The 27,136-nt window shown below is 44.9% G+C and overlaps 1 protein-coding gene across 4 annotated transcripts in view; it reads left to right on the top strand.

Moving 5' to 3' along the window:
- Window positions 1–11,921, top strand: part of HIPK2 (homeodomain interacting protein kinase 2) — a 196,868-nt gene extending 184,947 nt beyond the window's left edge. For all 4 annotated transcript variants that reach the window (XM_053554039.1, XM_053554038.1, XM_053554037.1 and 1 more), the window contains exon 15: window positions 581–11,921. In XM_053554039.1, the coding sequence (XP_053410014.1) occupies window positions 581–1,045 (465 nt within the window). In that variant the 3' untranslated portion in view covers window positions 1,046–11,921. The remainder of the gene's footprint in view (window positions 1–580) is intronic.
- The last annotated feature ends 15,215 nt before the right edge of the window (window positions 11,922–27,136 follow it).

The raw sequence follows: 27,136 nt of genomic DNA, 5'->3' as shown, positions 1-27,136 counted from the left end.
GCTGTTTTAGCCTGGCAGAAGGGTCAAGTGCTGTGTCTTGGCCAGTCTGCCTGGGACTCACAGGGCCCCACAGAGAGCCCTCTGACCAAAGGGACAAGGCGGTGTAGTCCAGTAAAAATTCAAGTGAAGCAGCGTTTCCGGTGTGTAGAGCAGGGCTGTGTGATAAGGGTCAGCATCAGCTCTGGATTGCAGAGTGGATGTGTGCCCTGTATCCTTGGAAACTTTGAGGTGAGATGAACAGGGAGCTCGGGTTCAGAACCCCTTATCGGAAGTGCGGTGCCCAGACTGTGTCCCAGACCAGCATCCCTGGGTCATAGAGACATAGGCTCTGCAGGTAGGAGGCAGCTGCTTGATTTGTATGATGGAATTTCAAACGGCAAGCAGGTGAGGATGCAGGTGCCCCTCAGAGGTCCTCTTGGTACTTCACGGCCCCAGTGTGTCCAACGTCATCTCCCGTCAACTTTGCAGATGGCTGTATCAGGACTTTCCCAAAACACAAGGGAGCCTCTTCCGTGTCTCCCGGGGCCTCCCTTCCTCCCTGTGTCCCCAGTAACCCCCTCTCTCGGCACCTCTCCCCCAGGCTCAACAGCACATCACCGCGGACCGCGCCGGAAGCCACCGCCGGCAGCAGGCCTACATCACTCCCACCATGGCTCAGGCTCCGTACTCCTTCCCGCACAACAGCCCCAGCCACGGCACTGTCCACCCGCACCTGGCTGCCGCCGCCGCACACCTGCCCGCCCAGCCCCACCTATACACCTACACGGCGCCCGCCGCCCTGGGCTCCACAGGCACCGTGGCCCACCTGGTGGCCTCCCAAGGCTCAGCCCGCCACACCGTGCAGCACACTGCCTACCCGGCCAGCATCGTCCACCAGGTCCCTGTGAGCATGGGGCCCCGGGTCCTGCCCTCACCCACCATCCACCCAAGTCAGTATCCAGCCCAGTTTGCCCACCAGACCTATATCAGCGCCTCGCCAGCCTCCACCGTCTACACTGGATACCCATTGAGCCCCGCCAAGGTCAACCAGTACCCTTACATATAAACACTGGAGGGGGAGGGAGGGAGGGAGAGGAGGCTGGGAGGAGGGGAGGAAGGGAGGGCACTCCTGAGCCCTGCCCACTTTTCATACTGAAGATGCCGCACACAGGAACAAGGCAAGTGGGCAGGGGTGGAGCCGGGGACAGGGGACACAAATGAAACTTGAACCAGGAGGTGGGAGGACTTAGAGCAGAGAGGAGAACAGGAGGGGGGGATATCTATGGTTTTTATTTTAAAAACGAAAAAGAAAAAAAAAATGAAAACGTCAGTAACAAAACAACACAGCTCACGAGCCCATTCTGCACCAAACTGGAAGGAGAAGAGAGCAGCAGGAAGATTCCAGAAGTGGGGGCCCCAGTTTTTGAAAAACTTTATGAACTTTTTAAAGATTATTTTCATATGGCAGCAAGTGACACTGAAGACTTTGCTGTCAGGGACACCTGATATGGAAATCCAATAGATTTTTAATTAATTGAACATGAGAATTAGGGGTTTTTCCAGAACTCTAATGGGTCAACATCCTCCAGAGTGTCAGGCTGTGGCCTGAGGAGTCTGATCCTGGGGGGTTTGTCAGGGGTTGGTCAAGCCAGTCCTGGCTCATTAGTCAGGGTTAAAGGGAGGTGGGTAGGGGCGGCCAGGCTGATGGAAGACCCCCATGAGAGGGTGGGTTTTCTTTTTCTGAGCACTCTGGATAAATCCCTAAGCAATGTTATTCTTCAAATGTCATTAATAATGTATGTTGCAAACTCTAGTTTTTTTCTTTTCTGAAAACTTAGTTTCTCTTTGAATCAACCCCTAGTCACATAGCATAGGGCTAGCGGTTGTCACAGACACCCTAGTAGAATGTAGCACTCTGCACCCTCGTTCCTACCTTGTGTTCAACTCCAATGATACCAATAGACTATTCCTCAACGTAATTGCACAAAAAAAGAAGCGATATAAAATAGGCATGTAACCAATGTGGTGGCCCAGGTGCGTGGGCGTGTGGGTGCGCCGCCCGCCCTCCTCCCTCCGCCCGCGTCCCTCCACCCACCGCCACACCTGGCGCAATCTTGATTCTACATCATTCCCTCCTAGTGCCTTACCGAACGACAGAAGCGGTGTGAGGGTTTACTTCCACTGGTACTCCAAGAAGCTGACTGAGGTTCAATCTCAGCTCTTCTGTGCTGTTCTAACAGTTTACTCTGGTCTTTCCTTTTTAAAAATATTCTATTTTATTTTATTTTAATGCCGATTGTCTGTCTTCTTAGGCTGTTGGCTAGTGGAAGGATGTCAGGGAAGCTGGCAGGAGCTAGAAGGAGAGAGGTGGTGATCTCAAGAGAGATGTGAAAGGCAGATACTGGGCAGGTGCATGGCTTTAGTTGAGTTGTACTTTGGGGACAGAGACCCAGAGAGACTCCCCAACCTCCACCCTTGCCCCACTATGCCCGCAGCCCTGCCCATTGGGCCAGCCCTGCCAGCTCCAGGCCCACCACAACCTCTGTGTGGCTGTCTCCCTTACCAGGCCACGTCCCCCAGCCATCCCCACCCCGATAGCCTGGCATTCTCAGGCTCGCCCCACACTTCACTCTCCTCCAGCTCGCCGGGCTGTGTTTTGCTCTCATGATCTTGCCAGATCCCTCCCTCTGTAGACAGCCACCAGCCTCTGTTTGCTGTTGTATTCTTTTCTTCACATGCATTACCCAGGTCTGCTCAAGACGTGATTTTGATTTTGGTTTTCAAGGGGGTCTGTGGGCAGAAGGTCAGAGGGACACTTACAAGGGTGGCCCAGGGGTTTTCACACTGCACTTTGGAAAACACTCCTGTGGACAGTTAAGTTTCCAAAGAAATCTGCCCTTTGCCCTCTTTGCACCTTTGCTACATTCTGGAAGTTTTCTCAGGCTTTGAAATTGGGGACACGAGGGAGGGGGGAGTTCCCTCGACTTAGTAAATATCTCTGAAATACGTGAATGTGAATGTCAGGGGAATCGGATCGAGGATGGACTGAGAAGGGTGGTTCTAATTGTTTGATTCTGATGCTGAGTCCTTCTTACCTGACCCTGCAACCAAGTCTCCAAGGTGCAAAGAGGCCTTCCCCCCTGGAGTACCAGCAGCCCCTTCCCTGCACTTCCTCACTCTGCGGTCTCCCCCTAGCATCTACTGTGAAAGGTGTTTCTATAATGATACCCACCCTACTTCAGTAACGAAGCCGTTACTTAGCTCTTAGCTGTGAATGAACTCTGGAAACTTCCCCACTGCAATCTAAATTCTTACTTATAAAGAAATATAAAGAAATATGTTCCCAAACTGGAAACAGCTTAGTCCAGGCCTTGGGCGAGAAGGAAGACACCACAGCCTGCTGGGGACACTCAGGTGGCACTGCCAAGCATCTGTTAGAGGCAGAGCAGGCAAGAGGTCTCCTCTGGCTGTGATCAATACGGTCTTTATCCGGGGGTGGGAGGTGTCATCGCTCGCTCAGAGATAACCGGAAAATGGTCAGTTCAGAGAGGGTGAGGGGAGCAAAGCTTTCAGAGGACACAGGAGCCCCGGCCCGCCCCGGCCCTCCCCGACCTGGGCCAGCCTGGAAGTGCATCTGTCGTGGGCTTTCTGGCGGCCACAGACGGCAGCAATATCCCATCAGACTTTCTCTCACCCGTCACAAGGCTTCTCGTCTTGGCAACAAATGAGCCTCTAAGTTTGCCTTATTGAGTAGCACCCTGGACTCTCTGGCACAGTTGTGTTCTAGCCCTTTCTAGATCTGATCTCTTAGGGAAAGAGACAACTTTAAAATATTCTTTCCATTTTAAAGAAAATTCTTTTGTCTGCATAAGTTGGAAGCTTCTTACTCTTTCACCTGAATTTTTTTTCCCTTTTCTTCTTCCAGATCAGGAATGAAAATTCCATGCTGCTCATAAAGATAATATTATTATACTAATTATTTTTGTTATTACCATTGTAATTATGATCATTCTCATCATGTTGATATTATAGTCAGGGTTTTAAATGCACAGTTATTCCAGGTATCTTTGTGTTTTCTCTTTAATATTTAAACTTATTTTATTATATCTATGAGTATATATGAGTCGACTGGAGGGACATACCAATGTCCAGTTTTATCAGGCAAAAAAAAAAAAAAAGGAAAGATCCAGGAATTACGAAAATTGTTTTTGTCATCTCTGTCCCACAAGGAGCTACTACAGAAAAAAATTTGAAGAAGAATCAAAGGCTTTTTCTCATATAGCCCAGATTGGGCTTTTGACAACATGGACACCATCCATATTGTCTCTGCAGATTACCGGTAGCCTGAGACACGGTCTGGGGAAGCAGCTTATCGGCTCCAGAATGCTGAGTCACTGACTGTCCTGCCCTGAGACAGTCTCTTTCCCACATCCTCTGCACGCTCCTGTGCTTCTGAAATCTGTTACCTCGATCCTTGGCCTGCCTCTAATAGTTAAGCAAAGAAATCTCTGTCCAGGGCTTACCAGACCCTTTCTCAGACATCTGCCCTTTTTCCATCAGCACACCCGGAGCTTCCTCCTAGAAGCCACTGGGTATGAGAGGCTGATGTAAAAGTGATAGGCAGCAGTACCTTCCCCAGGGAATTCAGCCTCCCCTCCCCTCCTTGAGTTCACTGACACACACACACACACACACACACCCATGCATCCTTGCAGCACACAGTTCTAGCAAGCCAAAAGCCAGTGGAAGGGTGGGCAGGAGGCCGGAGAAACCTGAACAAAGTCCAGCTGCTCAGACGTTGCAGGCCGTGTCCCCTCGGTAAGCGTCAGCCAGCAGAGGGGCACAATAGGGCCTGCAGCCATCCCCACTCGGTTCCAGCCACACCCCTCAGTGCACAGCACTGTGTGCAACGGATGGGTGGCCACCCTTTGTTCCCAGCCCAGAAACTGGTCCCCAGTGAAGAAAAGGGCAAAATGGCTGGCTTCCCACAGGGAAATGAGACGCTCAGCAGACGTTAGTGTGCTCTCCCAGGCCCCCACCCCTGCCTCCTCCAGCCCCACACACAGAGCTGGCACATCAGAAGTCCCCACAAGAGAGCCAGGTCTGTGTGTGCTCCTGGTGCTTGCCCGAGGCTCCCATTGGTCCTCCAGCTCCCAGTCGCCATGGGGAGCCGCTGTCCCTGGGACCAAGCCCTCCAGCAGAGGGATGCCAGCCTAGTCCTTATTTAGACCACACATTATCAGGACCATCATTATATTGGTTCTCATCATTTAATCCTAACTTTTAAAGAAACATTGCTCAAAGTAAGGGGGGACAATTGACAAGGACAGGTCACAGAGAAGCGTCTAACTGGAGCCATGTGAACCTCAGGTTCTGAGAGACCTGGCCGGGTGCTGGCACCCATGTCTTTGCTTAGGGCCTCTTCATCATGTTCTAGATGTTTCCAAGGGAAGGGGGTGAGCAGGCCAAGGAGTGCGAGAGCCCAAGGCTCGATGCCGGTTAATACTGTGAAGCGGAGCATGTGGTCGGTGTAACCGGAGGGAGGAGAAGGGCCAGAGGAAGCAGCATCTCGCCTTCCTGGCAGCTGAGTCATTTGCAGGCTGTGAAGGACTCAACCTGCCCAAACACGGGCGTGTGGGTAGGGGTTAGCATGGAGAGGGGGGGTAGCACGGCCGTGACAGGATGGTTTCCCTCGACCAGGTCTTGGGAATTGCAAACACTCGTTTTTGAACAAGCTAGTGGTGGAGGGTTTGGGTTGTGTGAGTGCGTTCGAGTGAGCGGAGCAAACTTTCTTGGAAACTGGAGGGAGGAGGAGGTCTAATGGATGACTGAGAGAGCGACGTGGGCCCGGCTGGCCCAGCCCTCTGCCCGGTGCTGAGGGGACAGAGGGGTACGAGACCGATGCTCTTGCTGGCCAGTCAAGTAGCTGCTGGGACAGAAAAGAGAAAAGAGGAAACAGCCGAGTGCCCTCAACCAGCAGAGAAAATCCAGCTGAGAGGCCAGGGTTGCTTCCAAGGCCAGCCTGGGACTTCACTTTGGCGACAGGAGTGATCTCCCCAGGACCCACTCCGGCCGCAGGACTGGGCAGGCTTCTCCCCATCCTTCGTTCCCTTCTGGCAAGCTCCACAGACTCCCCTTAGGGGAGCTGCAAGATGGAGCAGGCCAGAGACGTCCTTACCAAATTGAAAAGGAAGGTGAAACTATTCCTTTCTTTAGCCAAAGAACGCTTCTCAAAGATGCCTCCGGAGATGGACAAAATGGCATTCCTTGCGTTCCTTTCCAGGCAATAATGATATCGCTAGTGATGTGATTCCATTTGTTTTTCTCTTTCCTTCCAACCTTTTTTTTTTTTTTTTAATTGCATTTATTTCAAAACTGCGCTCATCTTTTAGGAGCAGCAGAGGTGTGACCCTCAGTGCTCCTGCAGTTGGGGACGTTCCCGTGGGAGACAGTGCTGCTGCCAGGTTGGGCTGCGTTGGGCAAGAGCTCAGGAGAGCAGTACTTTCCACTTAGATGCCTTAGAACTCTCACTTCTAATCTCCACAGACTAGACTCAGTAAAATCTCAGGCTACTAGAGAATGGAAGAGGGTGACATGGGATTTGAACACAAAGGAAACCTCTTAGAGGCTTTTGGCACCATGGCTGGCTGTAGTGAACCAACATAGCAGAGATTTCTCACGTCTTTGTTGCGGCTTCCAGAAGTTCAGGAGAGAGCTAGCTCCAAACTCAGTTGAGAGTTTGCAGAGAAGTGACCCTGCAGGGCACACGTCACAGCATACCAGCAGCAAAGGGGGCCTTCCCCATGCCTTTGAGAGCTCCTGTCTCAGGCCCCTGCACTGGAAATTACACTGACTCTCTCTTCTTTGTTAAAACTTGCAGAATCCCTCATGTAGTGATAGCCAACCTTTGTGGCAGCTTTTCAGTGCCCCAGGCCTGGCCCTTGATGGAGTCCTCTCATGGGGCCCCCACAGCCACCCCACAGGGAGGGATACCGCCCTCACAGCTGAGGAGGCTCCAGGACCTCTAAGAAAGCAGCGTATGTTAAAGGAAAGACAGTGGTGGTCCAGAATCCCAGTCTAAATGTTTTGTGAATCAGGCCTTTACTGAGATGTGATTTTATTTCCCTTTTTAAATTAACAGCATTGAGTGGCCTCCTGTTTCTGGTGAACCATTCAGTGTACTGTGTGCCAGACACTGTGCTAAGAGTTGCCCACCGGTCGTCTTGTTTAGTCTTCACAATAACCCTGTGAAATCAGCAATATCAGTTCCTCTGCACACGAAGTATGTGGCTTGCAGAGCTCGTAACCTGCCCCGGGTCACACAGCTAGTGAGGGGCGACCAGGGTTTGAACCTGGCTCTGCCCAGCTCCCCAGCTGAGCTTGCAGCCATTCACCTCAGCCGTCCCTGTGTGTATGTGCACAGAAAGGCCTTTAACCCATGTCACCTGCGCCATCCCTGCGCCATGGAACTCCACAGAAGGGCGGTGCAGAGAGCGAGCTCCCGGGTTGGAGGCAGGCAGAAGGGGCAGAATTAGTCTGATAGTCAGAGAATATTCTCTGAGGAGTTTCTTTTAATTCGCGATAGAATTCCTTTTAGATTTCTTTCCAGCATACAGACTAGCTTTAGTAGTGCTGCTATAACAAACTCTTATAGATAAGAGTAAAGAAAAAAGTGTTCTTTTCTTCTTTTAAAAACAAATAATTTTTTCTTGCTTATAGTTAATTCTAGAAAGGCAATACTGAAGGTATATATTTTTTTCAAATGCTATTTTTTACTGCACTTGATAATTATCTTGACAGCTCTGATCTCTGTAATAGATCCAGCCTTCAGCTCTGGGCAAAACCAGATGCCAGGTTCACACCAAATTTGTAAATACCACATGTGGGTCTGGTGGCCAGGAACTTTTTTCTTTCTTTAAAAATGAAGAAGACAAGATGACTTAGAAAGAGGAACAAAGTTTTCTTTTGAGGTAGATACCTTTCTCAAAGAAATAGAAAGCAACAATTAGATCAACTGAGGAAAACTAGCCACCTTTCATGATACAAGGAAGGCATGTCTCTTGCCCTGGTGTGAAATTAATAGGAATACAAATGCATTTTAATTTTGGTTGAAGGATGACAAGAATTTAGAAATGCTTTAGGACTAGATTTTTAATTTAAAAAAATTATTATCATTAATCATGAAGTATCTTCTCAGTCGTCTTGGGTAGATTTCTTGTTTGGTTTATTTTTTTTTTTTCTTTTAAAAAAAACTTCATTGTGGACTGGCTCCAGGCTTGTTTGCCTAAATTCTTAGGTAGTGTACACAAGTTCTAGAACTTTAACTCCATTGGAAGCAAACCCAACTCAAATCAGAATTTGAGATCCTGGCTGGCTTCGGTAGGTATTCTGGAATTCTGGCAGAATACCTACTAAAGATTTTTTAGAAGGTTTTAGATACATTATCTTACATAAACTGTGACCTAATGGCAATAATTACCTCAAATGTGGGCATTCATCCTGGTTTTAGCCTTTTTTGAAATCATGTAGCCAGCTTGATCTTGAGATTAAAAGACTATGAATTCTGTGTGGGCTGCAAATAATGATTAATGCACACCCCGGTCATTGTTGCTAAGTGAATTCTGAAAATAGTTAACCTTTACCACAAAAATTAAACCAAGGAAGAGATTATTCTTCATGTGTTGTACTCAAATGTGATGTTCAAATGAACATGTTAAGTATATATGTTTTTAGCTACTGTCAAATGCTGTTAGCCTTCTAAGATGCCAAGAGAGTCACAATTTAAATGAGTAAATGAAATTATTGACTGTGGATGCTTAAGCATATTTCTGGCTACATTTTATAGTTCAAGTGTTTTATAGTTTACATTTAAACTGGTACTTTTTAAAGAAAATTTCTGTTTTTAACTGACATCTTCAAACCCTAGCAATGGCCTCTTTAGTTGGAGGCCGTGTCTCCCCAGGGCAGGTGTTTTCTTCCCAAACTGTTCTGCAGCCCAACACATGCATTTCCCTTCACATTATTGGTTTCCACGAGAACTCAAGAGAATGTGAAAGAAAGTCCAGATTGAATGGGAAGGGTGAGTCCAGAGTCGGGCCAGATGTGAAGCCCTCATGCCATGCTGTACAAACGCTCGTCTTCAAGGGGCCTTCTCTTCGACATCTTGGAAGAGGCAGCATGAACTGATTTGATTTGAATATTTAACTTATTAATAGATCCACTGGCCTCCAGTCACCAGGCAGTAGAAGATACGGGGAGTCAGGTGATCGCAATATTTCAATCAGTGTTTTGCTGGGGAGGACCATGCACCCCTATGTCCATGGTCGGTAGCTGGGTTGTTCGTACATCTGTTGTCATTTATTCATTTTCTCCTTGAAAACAAATCATTGTAAAAGTCTGTGTTTACTTTTAACTCATTGTCAGACTCAGAATCGAAGCCTAGCCCAGCGGGAGAGGGACCTTAGCTTCCTTTCAGAGATTGTATGTGCTGCTGAGCAGAAGGGACGATGGCACCCAGGGCAGCTCATCATAGTCCGAGAGACCTGCCCTGAGCATATGTCAGGTCTGAAATAACAAGAGAGCTGCTTCGGAGACGGGAAATGGGCCCCTGTCATGAAGGAACAGCCTGGGGAGATTCCAGTTCCCCTAAACGTTTTGGTTTATGTTTTGTTTTTTCTTATGCCACAACCCAACTGCAGAGGCCCTGCTGTGACCTAAAGGGCATTCGTTTAGCAGAGGAGACCTTGCAAACTGCAAGCACCTGGGACCAGGAAGCTGTTAAAAAATAATCATAATAATGACACATTTGCTTTTCCCCTGTGAACTGCATTAACAGTGTGTCCTTACACCAGCTTTTTGTTTGAAATGTTATTGTGAAATATTTTTCATCTTACCCCTCCCCCACCATCATACTCTCGCTTTCCTAATTGTAATTTTTATCCTTTACGTGAATTAACCAAATGAGTTCTGTGTCATTGTCTTTGGGGCTTACCCATATTTTTAAAAACTGAAGTATAGAAATTGACATTTTTTTTTTTTAATTTGGAAAGTCAATGTATTGTATCTGGAAAAGGGTTCTGCCTTTGCTCTCTACAGTTTCCTTTCAACCAATCTCCAAATGATTCACACTCCTGGCGCCGCCCCCCATCCCTCATGTTAGGTCACTGTTCCCGTGGCCTCCTCTGCCTCCGCCCTACTGTCATCACTGCCCCATCCCAGGCACCCAGGACTCCCAGGAAGTTCAGGAACGAGCAGGAAGGGCCCACTTAGCCTTGACAGTGGTGGTCTCACCTCCCTGTCAAGACAGCGGCCTGCTGGGTGGAAGGGGCAGTGGATTGATTGCTGTTGTTTAATGGTTTGGCTCAGGTTATAAGGAGAAACTTGGAAAGTGGAAAGTGACGTGACTGTGCCCACCCTTAGTAGCTTTCTGTGACTTCTGAATGGAACATAAAGCACCCCCACCCCGCCCCTGCCCCCAAAGCAGATATTCCTGTTTGGGCTGTCTCCAAGTCAATTGATTTGCCTGCCCCTTCCACTCACCCCACGTTTGTTGTGTTACTGCTCATTTAAAGCTTTCCTCTGTGGACTTCCCAGGGCACAATCATCTCCGGCCCCAAAGCCATCTCTTCATCCTCTCTGCATTTTTTTAACCAAATGAAGTAGACAAGAAAGTTGTACTTTGGGGCAGCAGGATTTCTAGTTTAGTAGAATCACTGTATAGATAGAGATGTTGATATATATGTTTATGTATATATATCAAACCAAATTTCTGCTAGGAGAAGTATAGCTTTATGGAGGAGGAGGAGAAAGAGGAGCTCTTTCAAGGTCGGAATCAGTATAGTGTATCAGAGGAGCAGGGGCCGCGTCATCCACCGTGCTCTCTGGATGCCAGAGTCAAGGGCATAGGTGGTGGGGGCGGGGCATGGGGGGGGCGGCAACCGATCAAAATGACTGGAATTTTCCATCCCATTTTGCTTTCACCACATGTATTGAGCTGCAGCCTCTGATATTCCATCACGTTCCAAAAATGGTATCCATTAGGATGGAAAGAGAACAGATCGTAGAAATGTTTACCTTTCAACTTCCCATGGATTCAGGACACTCTGGATAGAAAGACTCACTCCCCACAATGAGAACAGGGGAGAGGAGACCTGGCCACACTCGGTGCCAGTCCAAGGAACGCGACTCCCTCCCCAGGGTCATCTTACCTAGATCATCTCAGCTCAATCTGAATAATCCTATGGTAGCCCTGGTCCGTTGTGTTCCTTCACCGTACGGTTTCTGTAATAAAAAGTGTTAATCCATGTTGATCTGTGTGGAAATTATTGCGTGCAACAGTATTTTCTCGTGTACCTCTTTTTCCTATGTGAATTGTCCCTCTTTTCTTTTTTATTTATAAATGTCTACTTTTTTTAAAAGACAAACCAATGTGTTGTAGACCTATATGTAACCTATTCCTTAGTCTCATATTATAGGTATGTTATAAGAATGGATATTTTACTTGGCTTTAGAATGTTTTACAAGAAAACTAATTCTTAACTGATCAAGTCCTTGCTACTAAAATGCTTGTGTTTTTCATCATGACGTCGTGTGCTTCTAAATTAATCATTTTCGTTGTAGAAAAATGGAGTGAATTTATATTAGTCTTGGAAACTAATAATAGCATTGTAAATTTATGAGATGATTTTAACAGAAAAAATTATAGAAGAATATAGTTATTTTAATTGTAATATTACTAACTGTAGGGTGAGAAAGGGGGTCCCATTGTGGTGAACTATGTTATAGCTTGTTACTCACAGTTTCTTTTTGATCATTTTTTCGGTCTCTGAGGTGAAATGACTTATTAATTAAAATTTGTAAACTCACATATGCATATTGTATATGTGTAGAAATGTAATCACACTTTGTCTTGGAATTACATTAAACTGTTTGGAATCACTGTACACTCTGCCTGGCATGCTTATTTTATCCTAGAAGCAGACTAGTTGTAACTCTAAAGTGGTTATTGTTGCAAGTAACGTATTTCAAAAACGTGATTTAGCCCTTCAGAAATTATGTCTTTGAAAATGTTCAGAACCCACCACTGCATTGAAAATTTGCAGAGATGACTGTATGTGGCTATAGAGTGAGGGTCTTCAGATCATTTTACCATTAATTCCTGTGCAGTCTATGAATTCTCCGCTGACTCTTCTAACTCATTCTAACCCCACTGCTCCCAAACACCATCCCCGAGGCCTAAGGCTTAGCTGTCATCTGCTCTCCTAAGAGTTTCCCATCATTCCTCCCGGATCTGGACATGGGATGTGAACTTCCTGTGTACCCAGGCCCTGCCCTCTCCCACACACCTTGGCGTCCATCAGCCTCTTCACTCCTGGGCCAATCACTAGGGCCCTGTCACTCCCCAACTGAGCTGATGGTGCCACAGCCCCTTAGGGCCCTACCCTCACAGCTGCTCCACCTCTGGAAACCTGAGGAACTCTACATCCTCTTGGATCTAGGCTTCCCAGCTTTCTGACACTTTTTATTTTTCTTAAATTATGATAAAATATACAGAACATAGTATAAAATTGCCATTGTAACCATTTTTAAGTGCACAACCAGTGGCATTAATTGCATTCACGTTGTTGTACAACCACCACCACTACCCATTTCCAGAACTCTTTCATTATTCCAAAAAGAAGTTCTGAACCTGTTAAGCAACATCTTCCCATCTCCCCCTCCCTCAGCCCCTGGCAATCACCCTTCCAGGGTGGCTGTGAACTTGCGTACTCTGGATAGCTCATGTAAGTAGGACCATCTGCTTGTCCTTTTGTGTCCGGCTCATTTCATTGAGCGTAACATTTTTAGGTTCATTCATGTTATATCAGAATTTCATTCCTCTTTATGGCTGAGTGATATTCGACTGTATATATGCCGTGTTTCGCTTATCCATTCATCCGTTGGCGGGCATTTGGGTGGCTTCCACCTTTTGGCTACTGTGAATAATGCCGCCATAAATATTGGTGTGTGAGTAACTATTCTGCTCTCAGTTCTCATACTCAGAAGTAGAATTGCTGGATCATGCGGCAATTTTAGGGTTGACGTTTAATAAAAAAATTTTTTTTAACATTTCTCATCTGCAACATACTGGATCGGACTGACTGCAAACCTGTCTCTGTCTTACTCCAAATCTGTGGCCCCCAACCCTGGGCCACAGACTGGAATCCTGGAGCTAGGCCATAGAGCTCCACTTCCCCTGCCCTCCTTACCTCCCAACCTCATCCTGTGGAAAAACTGTCTTCCATGAAACTTAGGAACCAGGACACCAGCAGGAGGTGAGCAGTGGGTGATCAAGGGGAGCAGCTTCATCTGGATCTACAGCCACGCCCCATTGCTCACATCACTGGCTGAGCTCCACCTCCCTCCCACCCCCACCCCACCAGTCCATGCTGAAATTGACCTTTCATGACGCTGGGCCCAGAAAGGCTGGTGACTGCTACTTCAAATCCCTTGTCACTGGTTTTCATTTCCTTCTCCATTTCCTGGTTGTGACTGACTCTCTGGGGCCCCACCATACTGTTCTCCATGGCAGGTGCACCTTGTCACTTTGCCACCAGCAACACACGGGGGTCCAGTTTCCCTACCTGACACTCTCACCCTGGCCTTCATGTCCAGCATTCTCAGGCCTCTGGTCCGCCAGACACTGGGCTCCAGGTTTTCTGTGCCTCTCCCCAGCCAGCCTCGAAGGCCCAGCCTTCCTGTCATCCCCTTGACCCCCAACCCTCAGCTCACTGCCTCTGCCTACGCCTTGCCCACGTGCTGTAGCTCAGATTCTGCCATCCACCTTCTCTGCTCCCAGTGCCAAAAAGAGACCATGAACCCTGCAGATTCGAGGATTCCAGACTGCCGGGTCTCCGATGGCTGACTCAGAGCACCACTCTCTCCAGGCCCTGGCCCCACACAGCAATCCAGAGAGATCCAGGCTACTGGGCAGAGATTCTCCCAGCCCCATCCCTCAACCCAGCAGTGGTCTGCCTTGACACCTCTTTCCTCACCCCCCAGACCACTTTCCCTCTCCAGCATCCCCTCCTTCTTTTGTACCTTCACACTTGCCTCCTAAACTTACCCTCTCTTCCGGGAAGCTTGTCCCAATACTCCTGATGTGTCAGGCTCTGTTCTTACTTTCCAACACCTCATTAGGCCATACCGTCAACATTTCCTTCCTTGTCTTCCTTCCCCACAAAACTCTAAAATTCTAGCAGGTAAAATCAGTCTTTCATTTCTATTTCCAAGGCATCTGTTACAATGCCAGGTACAGAGTGGGTGGTCAGCAACTATTTGGATGAATTAATAAAGGACGGTGCCTGCTCACATTTCCCCACCAGTCCACCCTCTACTCCCCAAAATCAGTCTGCCAGAAGCCCATAAATAAAGAAAGCAAAACCCTAAATGTAGCCAATACTTGTATTAAATTCAACTAAAGTTCAAATTACATAAAAATCCATGCAGACGATTTTAACAGAACTTCAAAACTCTTCTTCTATCGTACATTTTTTTTTATTAGAAGTCCACTGGCAGGGATCTCACGCTGCAGAAGTGGGAAGGGGAGCCCCAGATGCAGTGAGATGGGAGCATGTCAAAGGGGTCCACAGTGCAGCTGTGTACAAGGAGCTCGCCACCAGTGTCCCTCGAAAGGTACTTACGTCTAAAGTGAAAAGACAGACCTACTGTTGTCCATGTTTCCCTCAAACATATTCAATACTGGGGTAATAAAAATGATCAGTTATTCACTTGACAGTGATGAGTAGGAGGCAGAATTCCAGACTCTACATGTCTCTGTCCCAGTGGAGCCAGGGAAGGCCTGAGAGGAGGACCAAGCAAAGGATTAAACAGCACTGTCACTTAGCTTGTGGCAGCTCCTGCTGGGGCTTTGCTTTTAGGGGAAGATTCTCCTGCATTACAAAACAATGGGAGCTATCCTAGCTCCCATTATTCTAGGGAGGTAGAGGTCATGCCCCAGCCTGTTCCAAACAGCCAGGTGTAAGGAGTCTTTTTGCTTTTTTTTTTTTTTTTAAGTGAGCATCTGGCTTGTATGGTGTTTCCTAGCCTTTTGCTAGGATAAATTTAAGCAAATATTGAATAAGCATAAAAGCAGAGCATGCATGAAGGGCAGAGTGTAAATGTCACGCCGATAAGTGTGGGTGTCCTCATGATCTCCTACCTTTCATCCAGTCCCTCTCTTTTGCCGGTACTCAGCTTTAAAACGGGGGCCTTCTGTGCTTTCCCTCACCTGCCTTGTGCGTTTTACATCCAACTTGAACCACACAGACTTTCTTTTAAGAAATCTATTTCCTCCACAGCTTCCCATGTACTCCTTGAAGATGAAAATAGTTGACTGTTCATCACAACCCTAATCCTCGCTCCATGAGGAAGAAACAGAGGCCTGGGAGCTGGACGTTCCTCCAGCGTCATGGGACTCTAGTTGAAGTACTTGTCTTGTACATAGTGATTTATAGAAGGCACTTTGCATTTGATGCCCCTGCTAAAACAATGCTGCATTTCCCTTGTAAAGAAACCACTTGACATCCCCTTTTATGTCTTTTTATATTCTGTTTCAACATCTTAAGTTTTATTACAATGGTCCTCCTGGAATTTTTCTTTTTTTTTTTTCAGCTTTTGGCCAGGGCAGAACCCGCCACCTCCACCATATGGGGCCAGCGCCCTACCCCTTTGAGCCACAGGCGCCGCCTGCTCCTGGAATCTTTATCCATGGCAGACCAATCTCAGGAATGCCTGTAAGAGAACTGATCAACTGTTGATAGATAAAAGGCCAGACTGAAAGAGAAAAGCTGATGGCTGGAGGAAGCCCTTCTGAGAGGGAAAGGACTGTCACAGGTTTTAAGCTATCACAGGCCCATGAGGCATGAAGAGAAAAGGCAACAAAGATAGTGTAGCTTTGGAATCAGCCATATGTGGGTTCAAATCCGGGCTCTGTCATTTATCACTATAAAATCTGGGAAACCACTTCTCAAGTCTCTGTTTTCCTATCTGTTACATGGGAATAATACTACAAAAACTGGCTGGATAAACCCAAGCCCATTTCCTCCTCTTCCTGAGCCCACACTATATTATATTTCCTAGCTTTCTTTGCAGGTAAATATGGTCAGGCCTGACCCCTAAAAAGCCCTTACAGACTCTCTTTCTTCAAATTATGACCAGAAACAGAAAATCCTGCAAAGACTCTAAGGCTCTAAAGAACTACAGAATGACGGGACCACCAGATAGAAGCCTGGCTAATTTGTTGGGGGGTTTTGTTTGTTTTTTTGTTTGTTTGTTTGTTTGTTTGTTTTTGGTAGAGATAGAGTCTTGCAAATTTGGAAAAATTGGGGGAGGTTTTTTTTTTTGGTTTGTTTGTTTTTTGTTTTTTTGAGACAGAGTCTCATTTTGTTATCCTCAGTAGAGTGCTACGGTGTCATAGCTCACAGCAACCTCAAACTCTTGGGCTCAAGAGATCCTCCTGGCTCAGCCTCCCGAGTAGCTGGGACTACAGGCACCTGCCACAATGCCCACATACTTTCAGAGATGGGGTCTCGCTCTTGCTCAGGCTGGTCGAGAACACCTGAGCTCAAGCGATCTACCCGATCCACCCTCCTCAGCCTCCTAGAGTGCTAGGATTACAGGTGTGAGCCACCATGCCTGACCTAGTTATTATTTTTTTAAACATTTTTTCTGTTCCAATTACTTCTTTCTGATACTCCCATTATGCATATGTTAGACCACTTTGTTTTTCTGTGTCATTATTATATGTTTTATTTGGGAATTACGTCACAAAATGCTTATACTGGACCAGCAGTTCTCAACCTGGGGGTCGCGACCCCTTTGTAACAATGAAAACACATCCTGCATATTAAATATTTACATTATGATTCATAACAGTAGTAAAATTGTAGTTATGAATTAGCAACAAAAATAATTTTGTGGTTGGGGGGTCACCACAATATGAGGAACTATATTAAAGTCTCAGCATTAGGAAGGTTGAGAACCATTGTACTACACAATAAAAAAGTTTAAAACCAAGGATGTAAGTTTCTATTTTGATAAGCTTAGAAAGATGATCAAATTAAACTCAAGCTACATACAGAAAAGAAAATAATTAACATAAGCATAAAATTCGGTGAAATCGAAAGCAAACAAATTATAGGGTTAGTTCTTTGAAAAGGTTATAAAATTTATCAACTTCTAGATAGATCTACCTAGTAAAAAGGGAAGAAATCACCAATTTCCAATATCGGGAATAAAAAAGGAAACATCCCTACAGATCCCGCAGACCTGATAATGATAATAAGAGGATATTGTAAACAACTTTATGCCAATGAATTTGAAAGCTTAGACTAAATTAAATAATTACTTAACCAAATTATTAACTTTGACAGAAGAAAAAGTAAAAAATCTAAATAATCCTGTATCTATTTTCTTTTTGGTGGTAGTTTTATAACTTTATTTGATGTATCTGACAATCACCAGCTAGTTCTTACTCATGTTGACTGTAGATTTTTGAAAGTAGTAAGAGGTACATAGGTAACCAAAGTATAGAGTTTGTTTGGTGTATCTTTATCTTCATTACATTTTCTGGACAACCATACACAGATACAGTATGGGGCATTCCTCATGTCTCTGGCCCAGACAGCTTCGTTGAGCCTGGTATCAATGTGCACATCTGGAGTCACTGTCTCTTTCATGGCCAATTTCCAGGTCTCTTTCAATGCCCAAGGGACATGCTTCTTTTTTTTGTTTGTTTGTTTTTTAATTTTGTTTTCAATTCTTTTAGTTTGAAGGGTCTTTATTTATTTATTTATTTATTTATTTATTTATTTATTTTTATTGAGACAGAGTCTCATTTTGTGGCCCTCAATAGAGTGCTGTGGCATCATAGCTCACCTCCAACTCTTGGGCTCAAGCGATTCTCTTGCCTCATTCTCCCCAGTAGCTGAGACTACAAGTGCCTGCCATAATGCCCAGCTTTTTTTTGTAGCGATGGGGTCTCACTCTGGCTCAGGCTAGTCTCGAACTCCTGAGCTCAGGGCAGTCCACCTGCCTCAGCCTCCCAGAGTGCTAGGATTATAGGCGGAGCCACCACACCCACCTAGGACATGCTTCTTAAAGTCCACTCCATGGATATGCTTGTGAAAGTTGACAGTGTACTCTGGGGTCATCATGTAGTTGATGGCAGAATGGCCCTTCACGCCACCCTTCTTTGTGGGAGCCATTGTGCTGGGCCCCAGTTGGAAAGGAAGAGCACAGGGATTGTGGGAGGAGGAAAGCGGTGGTTGCCAATACAACTTCCGAGTTGCCTGGTTAGCTCCTGTATCTATTTTTAAAATTAAATTTAAAGTCAAAAATTTCCTACCAAGAAAACTTCAGGTCTAGATGACTTACCTGAAGTACCTGAAGTATTCGATAAACATTTAAGGAAGGAATAATGTGAGTTTTACAAATCTTTTTTCACAAAATATAAAAGAGAAAAGACTTTTTAGCTGGAGTGTTGATAACAAACACAAAGATATTATAAGAAAACTGTGAACTCATATCTCTCATAAATTCAGAACAAAAATCCTTAATATTAGCAAGCCAAATCCAACAATACAGAAATGGTGGTATTTGTGAAAAATCAGAGTTTATCCTAGAAATACAATGTAGGTTTACCATTCAATAATCAATTTAAGGTCAGGCACTGTGGCTCATGCCTGTAATCCCAGCACTTTGAGAGACCAAGGTGGGAAGACCCAGAGATTAGCCTGAGCAACACTGCAAGACTTCATCTCTCTAAAAAAAAAAAATTTTTTTTTAAATCTACAACTAAGATCATGGTAGAAAAACTTGAGCATCTTCTCCTTAAGATCAGAAACAAGGGCGGCCCCTGTAGCTCAAGCAGCTAAAGCACCAGCCACATACACTGGAGCTGGCAGGTTCCAATCCAGCCTGGGCCTGCCAAACAACAATGACAACTATAACCAAAAATAGCCGGGTGTTGTGGCAGGCGCCTGTAGTCCCAGCTACTTGGGAGGCTGAGGCAAGAGGATCGCTTAAGCCCAGGATGACAGCTTGAGACTCTGTCTCAAAAAAAGATTAGAAACAAGGCAAGAATATCCACCCTCAGTACTTCTATTCAACATTATGTAAGTTCAAAAAGATAATACAAACAAATACAAGGTAGGATAATATAAAATATAATAAAATTAAAAGATTGTAAAGTAAAACTATTTATAGAAAACACAATTGCATATAAAATCCTAAGTAATTTACAAAACAGTCTACTAGTGCTAACACATCAATCTAGCAAGGTTACAGGATAAAAGGTCAATTACAAAAATCAATTGCATTTTTTTATACTAGCAACAAACAGTTGAAATAAATTGAAAAACCATTGGCCAGGCATTGTGGTGCATGCTTGTACTCCCAGCTACTTGGGAGGTTGAGGCAGGAGGATCACTGGAACCCAGGAGTCTGAGGTACTGTGACATGGCTCTCTACCCAAGGCAACAGAATGAGACTTTGTCAAAAAAAAAAAAGGAAGGGAAGGGTAGGGAGGAAGATTGAAAACGAATATCACCTAATAGGATCAAAAATTAAAATATTTAAAGATAAATGTAACAAAATACATGCAAAAACTCCATCCTTAAAACTTATAAAACATTACTGAGAGAAAATTTTGTAAAACTTAAACAGAGAGATCTGCCTTCTTCATTGATTTGAATACTTAAATTGTCAAAATGACATAGCTTCCCAAATTAATTTACAGATTCAAAGCAATCTCAATCAAACTCCTAGGAGGCTTCTTTGATATAATTGACAAGCTGATTCTGAAGTTTAAATGGAAAGTCAAAGGACCTAGGAGAGGCAAAATAATTTTGAAAAAGAAGAATAAAGTGTGATGTTGGTGTAAAAATAAACAAGTATATCAGTGAAACAAAACAGAGTATGAAAATAAATCAATATTTAATAAGGTTAATTAGTTTAATCAAAGGAACAAAGCATCCTTTCATGGGAAAAAGAAAGTTTTTTTAACAACTGGCTATCTACATGAGGAATAAACAAACCTTGATCCATACCTCACAACACACAAAAAGACTAATTCAAGATGGATCATACCTAAGTATAGAAGTTAAATCTTCAAGACCCTGGATAGGTAAAGATTTCTTAAACAGAACATTAAAAAGCAAGAAGTATTACAAAATTTAACAAAATGGACTTCATCAAAATTAAAATCTGCTCATCAGAAATCATCATTTGAAAACTGAATAGGTAAGCCCAGGCACAGTGGATCATGCCTGTAATCCTAGCACTCTGGGAAGCCAAGGCTGGTAGATCACCTGCACTCACAAGTTCAAGACCAGCCTGAGGAAGAGTGAGACCCCATCTCTAATAAAAAGGAAAAACTATCCTGACATCGTGGCGTTACCTATAGTTCCAGCTAGTCAGAAGGCTGAGGCAAGAAGATCACCTGAGCCCAAGAAATAAAAGTTGCTGTGAGCTATGATGATGCCACAGCGCTCTACCCAGGGCAAGAGAGTGAGACTCTGTCTCAAAAAAATAAAGAAATAAAAATAAAAAATGAATAGGTAAGTTGCTAACTGGAAGGAAATGTTCATAATACATATACCTCAAAAAAGGAATGTATCCAGAATATTGCATTAGTTCACAACTCCTGCAAATCAATAATAAAAAAGACAGCCGACCCAACCCCAATTTTTAAATGAGTGAAATTTCTGAACATTCACTTCACAAAGGAAGGTATACAAATGATCAATAATCAAATGGAAAAGTACTCAACAGCACTATTCATCAGAGAAAATGTAAATTAAAAGCATAGTTGGACACCTCTACATAGTCTCTGGGACTGAAAATGAGGATTTGGAGCAACTGAAACTCTCAACACTTTGCTGGTGGGATTGTAAAATAAAACAACCACTTTGGAAATTGATCTGACGATTTCTTACAAAGTGAAACATACAGTCACCTCATGACCCAGCAATTCTACTTCTAGGCATTTATCCAAGAGAAATGAACATGTATATCTATATATGTGTGTGTGTATACACACACACAAGTACAACTTCTAAAAGAATGTCCATACTAACTTTATTCATGATAAAGCTAAAATTTGAAAACAACCCAAGTGACCATCTAAAGGAGAAAAGATTAAAGAAATACAGTGGGGGCTCAGCACCTGTAGCTCAGCGGCTAGGGCGCCAGCCACATACACCAGAGCCAGCTGGTACAAACCCAGCCTAAGCCTGCCAAACAACAATGACAACTACAACAAAAAATAGCCGGGCTTTGTGGCGGTAGTTCCAGCTACTTGGGAGGCTGAGGCAAGAGAATCGCTTAAAGCCCAAGAGTTGAAGGTAGCTGTGAGCTGTGACACCACAGCATCTTCCGGGGGCGACTTACCGACTCTGTCTCAAAAAACAGATATACAGTGAAACACAACTCAAAAAATTGTAATCTACTACTAATACACTAATGACATGCATGAATGTAAAAAAAAGAAGTGAACAGAGTCAAACACTCAAAGAATAAATACTGTGTGAGTCTAGTCAAAACTAAACTATAATGAAAGAAATTATAATAGTGGTTGCCTCAGGGAGTGAGGACTGACTTGAAAGGAACATAAGTGATCTTTCTGGAATGATGGAAATGATTTATATATCAATAGGAAGATGGGCTATGTGGGTGCCTGCAATTGTCAAAATTCATTAAACTGTACATAATATCTGTGCACATCAATATATATAACTACATCTCAATTAAACATAAATATTATAAAACAGGAAGAAGCAGGAAAATGTATTCCACGGTCAGAAGAAATCATCAATAGAAGTAGTTATTAAAATAACTATTATGAATACATTAAAGAAAAGAAAGAAAAAGATGTATTTGATAGATGAAGGAATAGGGAGCTTCAGCAGAGAAGTGAAAACTATAAAAGAACCAAAACAAAGATGCAGAATTGAAAAGTACATTATATAAAATGAAGAAATCTGTTGAATGAACCTAAAAGCAAACTGAACACAGCAGAAGGCAGGATCAATAAACTCAAAGACTAGTCAATAGAAAATATTTGGCCAGCCCCAGGGGCTTGCACCTGTAATTCCAGAACTTTGGGAGGCCAAGATGGGAGAATTGCTTGTGATCAGGAATTTGAGACCAGCCTGGGCAACATAGCAAGACCCTGTCTCTATAAAAAAATTAAAAAAATTAGCCAGGCATGGTGGTGCATGCTTGTAGTCCCAGGTACTTGGGAGGCTGAGGCAGGAGGATCAATTGAGCCTCTTTCCAAGTTGAGCCAGAGTTCAAGGCTGCAGCAAATTGTGATCACCTCACTGCACTGCCAGCCTAGGTAACAGAGCAAGACTCTGTCTCTTTAAAAAAAAAAAAAACAGAAAAAAGAAAATATCCATACTGAAGGCCAGAGAAGAAAAAGGAATGTGTAAAAATAGGAGCATTAGGGACTTGTGTGATAATACCAAACAACCATAATGGACTGGAACCCTAGAAGGAGAGAAGAGGAGCCAAGCAGAAGAAATATTCAACGAGATAAAGGTGGAGAATTTTCCAAATTGATAAAAGACATCAACTCACAGAATCCAGAATCTCAATGCATACAAGCATACGGCTAGACAGTACTTCTCAGCCTTCCACCACTGGCTTGGCCAACCTTTGCAGGCAGTAGTGATGTTGCCACACCTCCAGATCTGACCTCCATCTCGTCTAGGCTAAGATGTGCTGTGCCAAACTCCAAATCTCAGAGCCTTTACTTCCCTTGCAGAGTTTGTTGCAGAAATCTGTCCCCCACATACTGGCTTAGCATTCCAGGAAGCTTCAGTCTTCTGGAACCTCTAAACTGACCAATCACTACAATGGAGGGAGGGAAATTATGAAGTGGGCATTGGTTCTTAGATGAATCCACCTCAAAATGACACGTGCCACTTTTCTTTGGCTAAAGCAAGTCCTATAGACACTTAACTTCAAAGAAGCCAGAATATAGACCTTCCATATGACTGGAAGGAAAGGAAAGTGGAAAGTATTGGGGCATGGCAGTTGTGTCTGCCACATCCCTTAACACACAACCCGTGTCAGCTGCTACATTCAAGCCCTGGGGAGCCACGCCGGTCCCTAACATTGACCCGCACTAGTCTGTGGTGTGAGCAAGAAACACAGTTGTCCCTCAGTATCCACGGGGGATTGGTTTCAGGAAACCCTTAGATACCAAAGTCCCTGATATAAAATATCATGGTGTTCCTGGAAGTGAGAACAATGTAACCTAAAAATTTCTACCCTCGTATTAATTGGAAATAAAAAACAAATTCAAAAAATGCCATAATGTTTGCATATGACCTACACACATCCTTCTGTATACTTAAAATTATCTCTAGATTACTTATTATACCTAATACAATATAAATAGTTGTTACACTGTATTTTTTAATTGCTGTATTTTTTTAATTTTTTTTTTTTTCCAAATATTTTCAATCCAGAGTTGAACCCACAGATGCAGAACCCTTGAATATGGAGCACTGTGTAGAGTGTAGATCTTTACTTTGGAAAGGAAATTTGGGCACTATTACAGAAGCTGGCACACTCTGTGTAGTTCTCTACTACATCGTGGTTCAAGTTAAACAAGATTAGAATAATATTAGTTTTTCACTAGGCACTTACTATGTGTAAAATGCTTTGCCCAGTGCCAGGCATTTCATTTTACGTGTGAAACGCTTTGCCCAGCCCCAGGCCCATAGTAAGCCCTTAATTAATGTTGTCATCTTTATTCCAATTTTTGTCTTAGATGTGTGTGTGTGTGTGTGCCTACTGGAAAGAATTCTGCTCCCGACTCCAGGACCCAGTGGACATTGTAAGCAGCTGAGCCCCTTCTCCGTCAGTGGCACAAAGACACCTCCTGCTCCTCCTTCCTCGGAGCTGGCCACTTGAGCAGGGGACATGCCTGCCACCCGTGTACCTTCCCAAGGACCTGTGGGGATGGATCTGGGCTCAAATCTCGGCTTCACCACCTCCAGGCAGTGTGCTGTAGACAAGTCCCTTAACCCTTCTGAGCCTGCTTCCTCCTTTGTAAGCACGGCTGGTAACACTGACCTGGCTTGTGAGGGTTGTGAGGAAGATTCACTAAAAAAACATAGTTAATCCACTAGCATAGTGCCAAACGCTGCCACCCTAGTAAATCCTTCTTAAAAAGTGCCCCCTGGGCATCCTCCATTGCCACAAAATACATCTGAGGTGGTCTGGAATGCGCTCTGGCCTCTACAGGTGCACTACCCGCTCTGGTGATCACACAGAGACCAGGGCTGAGATTTGAGTTTGAATCTGCCTAGAGAGCACCATCCCTGGCTGTGAGCTAAGCACATTCTTAACTCCATGGAATCACCTCAGAAAGGAAAAACTTTATCAAAGGGGATGAGGAGTGAGGCTTGGGGAGGTGTGATCCCATGGGCCCCTCTTGTCAAAGGAGACATAAACTCTGGGGGTCTGAAAAAGCAGTGTGTCCACCCTCACTGCTGCTGTCTCTGCTTGCTGCCAGCGTAGCTTGGGTGCCAAGGCAAGCAAACCAAGCCTGACTCGGCCCACGAGGGGGCCTGTCTGGTTTATAACCTTTGCAAGATCTTTAGCGTTTCTGAAGTTGGATGTTCCAGTGTTCTGCTTTTCTTTTGTGTGTCCTTCCCTGGTAGGAAGCAGATAGGAAAAATCTTAAAACATTGGCGGCATGCTTTGCCAAACTGATTTTGAAGTATTACATGGTCCCAGGACAAACCCAAGAATAGGACAGCTTATTTGCCATTGGGCCTTAAATGGTTCAGGCAGCAGGCTTTGGATAATTTAATAAGAAGAAAAACCTGAATGGCACGAGTTATCCATTCGCTGACCTCTCACATTGCTTCCCTGCACTCACAGGGCAGGAGGAAAGCAGAGCTCTGACCCCAGGCCGGCTCTGGGGACCCTGCCAAGGTTACTCACCTGTGACAGCATTACCTGCCTCGGAGCATGTCTTAGAGAACTAAGGGAGGTGCCCCATGTAAAGCAATTTCAGATTAACCCAAGGGTACATACTATTAGGTTGCATTGTTTGCATTTGTTAGGAAAAGTCCCAGTTGCATTTGAGTCCTTCATCTAGGAGGTAAGCCATGTACCTTGACTTGGTACCCATTAGGTGGGAGCTTACTGAGCTTAATTAAGAAATACACATTTTTTTTTTTTTTTTGAGACAGAGTCCTTCAGTGGAGTACCCTGGTGTCACAGCTCACAGCAACCTCAAATTCTTGGGCTGAAGCGATTTTCTTGCCTCAGCCTCCCAAGTATCTGGGACTACAGGCGCCCACCACAATGCCCAGCTATTTTTCTGTTGCAGTTGTCATTGTTGTTTTAGCTGGCTCGGGCTGGGTTCAAACCTGCCAGCCTTGGTATATGTGGCCGGCGCTGTAACCACTGTGCTACGGGCACCAAGAAATAAATACACTTAAATTTCTCATATGGGCCTGTAGTTGTTCATCTACCAATTTCAAATTAGTATTGAGTATATGGGAGGCTTGTTTTTCCATTCTTGAGACACTTTACTTGGAGGAGTTCTTCAACTCCATTCAGATAAATACAAAAGATGTACCATCAATCCATGAATGGATTAATAAACTGGTATATGCACACCACCAACTATAATTCAGCCATCAAAAAGATGCCCTGGAGTTTTGAACCTCTCTGTCTTTAAGGGGAAGATACTGGTGAGAACCACAGGCCTGTATGCGACTGAGAACAGGTGGGAGAGAGAGACCCCCCCACCTGGAAGCAGCAGCAGCTGACACTTTCTCAGCTCTCAGCCCCTCACTCTCACCCTCACAGGCCCTACACCCACTATAGACGCCCCACCCGCTGAATTCCCTAAACTTCTTCATTGCACACTCGAGCCCCCCACTGGCTTCCCAATAAACAAAATATAAAACTATGAAAATACCCCTATTTTATGAAATATCCAGAAACCATGCAGAAAAGTTTAAAAAAAAAAACAAGTTGGCAGTTTTGTCTGAAGACCATCAAGCTTGTAAAAGGCCGGAGCAGAGCACAGCAGGACCTGGTTTCTCTACGAGCTATTTTCTGAAAATGGGCCAGGACCCAAAAATCGCCTGCCTCTTGTCCGCCTGGGGTATCAGAAGGAGGCCAAGAGGCCCAGGCTCCACTGCAGCCCAGTCTGGGGCCTCAGTGTGGGCAGGAGGCACTCAGGGCCTGGGGGGCAAAGTTAGCACCTCCCCAGGCAAACCAAGGGAGGCAGGGAGAAGCCGTATGACCCTCACAAACGCGTCCCCTGCGCAATGTGAACTTCCCTCAACGTTCCTGCTCACTTCACCCCATCCTCCCCTAAGGCAGAATAAACCATGTTTTGACTGTATTCCAGAATGTTCTACGGCTTTCTGAGTTTTTTTCTTTTTTTTCTTTTTTTTTTTGAGATAGAGTCTCACTATGTTGCCCTCAGTAGAGTGCTATGACATCACAGCTCACAGCAACCTCAAACTCTTGGGCTTAAGTGATTCTCTTGCCCCAGCCTCCCAAATAGCTGGGTCTACAGGTGCCCATCATAATACCCGGCTATTTTTTGGTTGTAGTTGTCATTGTTGTTTGGCAGGCCCGGGCCAGGTTCGAACTCGCTAGCTCCAGTGTATGTGGCTGGCCCTCTAGTTGCTGAGCTACAGGCGCCAAGCCAGTTGTCATTGTTGTTTAGCAGGCCTGGGCCGGGTTTGAACCCGCCAGCCTCGGTGTATGTGGCCAGTGCCCTACCCACTGAGCTCTGGGCATACGGACTGAGCTCTCTCCTTTGCTCCCTGTGTACTCCATGGAGTTCCCCATGCCCGGTGTGGTGTCTGGCCCATGGTCAGTGTGAATAAACACGCGTCATCTTGAATTGACTAGTAATGGAGTTGGAACAGACCACACCCTGCAGCCAGCTGAGATTAATTCCGTCATTTCACAGCATTAAATAAAGCCAAGAGGCCATAAGATGCTTTTTTTTCACTCTTAATCCCTACACATGACATCTGTGGAACTACAACAAGTGCCTCTCTGGGGGGCCCCCACAGACTGACCCTCCCCAAGCTTTGACCCTGGAACAAATGACAGCACCCATCTC

Source organism: Nycticebus coucang, chromosome 11, assembly GCF_027406575.1.
Source record: "Nycticebus coucang isolate mNycCou1 chromosome 11, mNycCou1.pri, whole genome shotgun sequence".
Taxonomy (NCBI): domain Eukaryota; kingdom Metazoa; phylum Chordata; class Mammalia; order Primates; family Lorisidae; genus Nycticebus; species Nycticebus coucang.
Note: the sequence above shows the minus strand (reverse complement) of the source record. Positions and strands in the feature narration are given on the sequence as shown.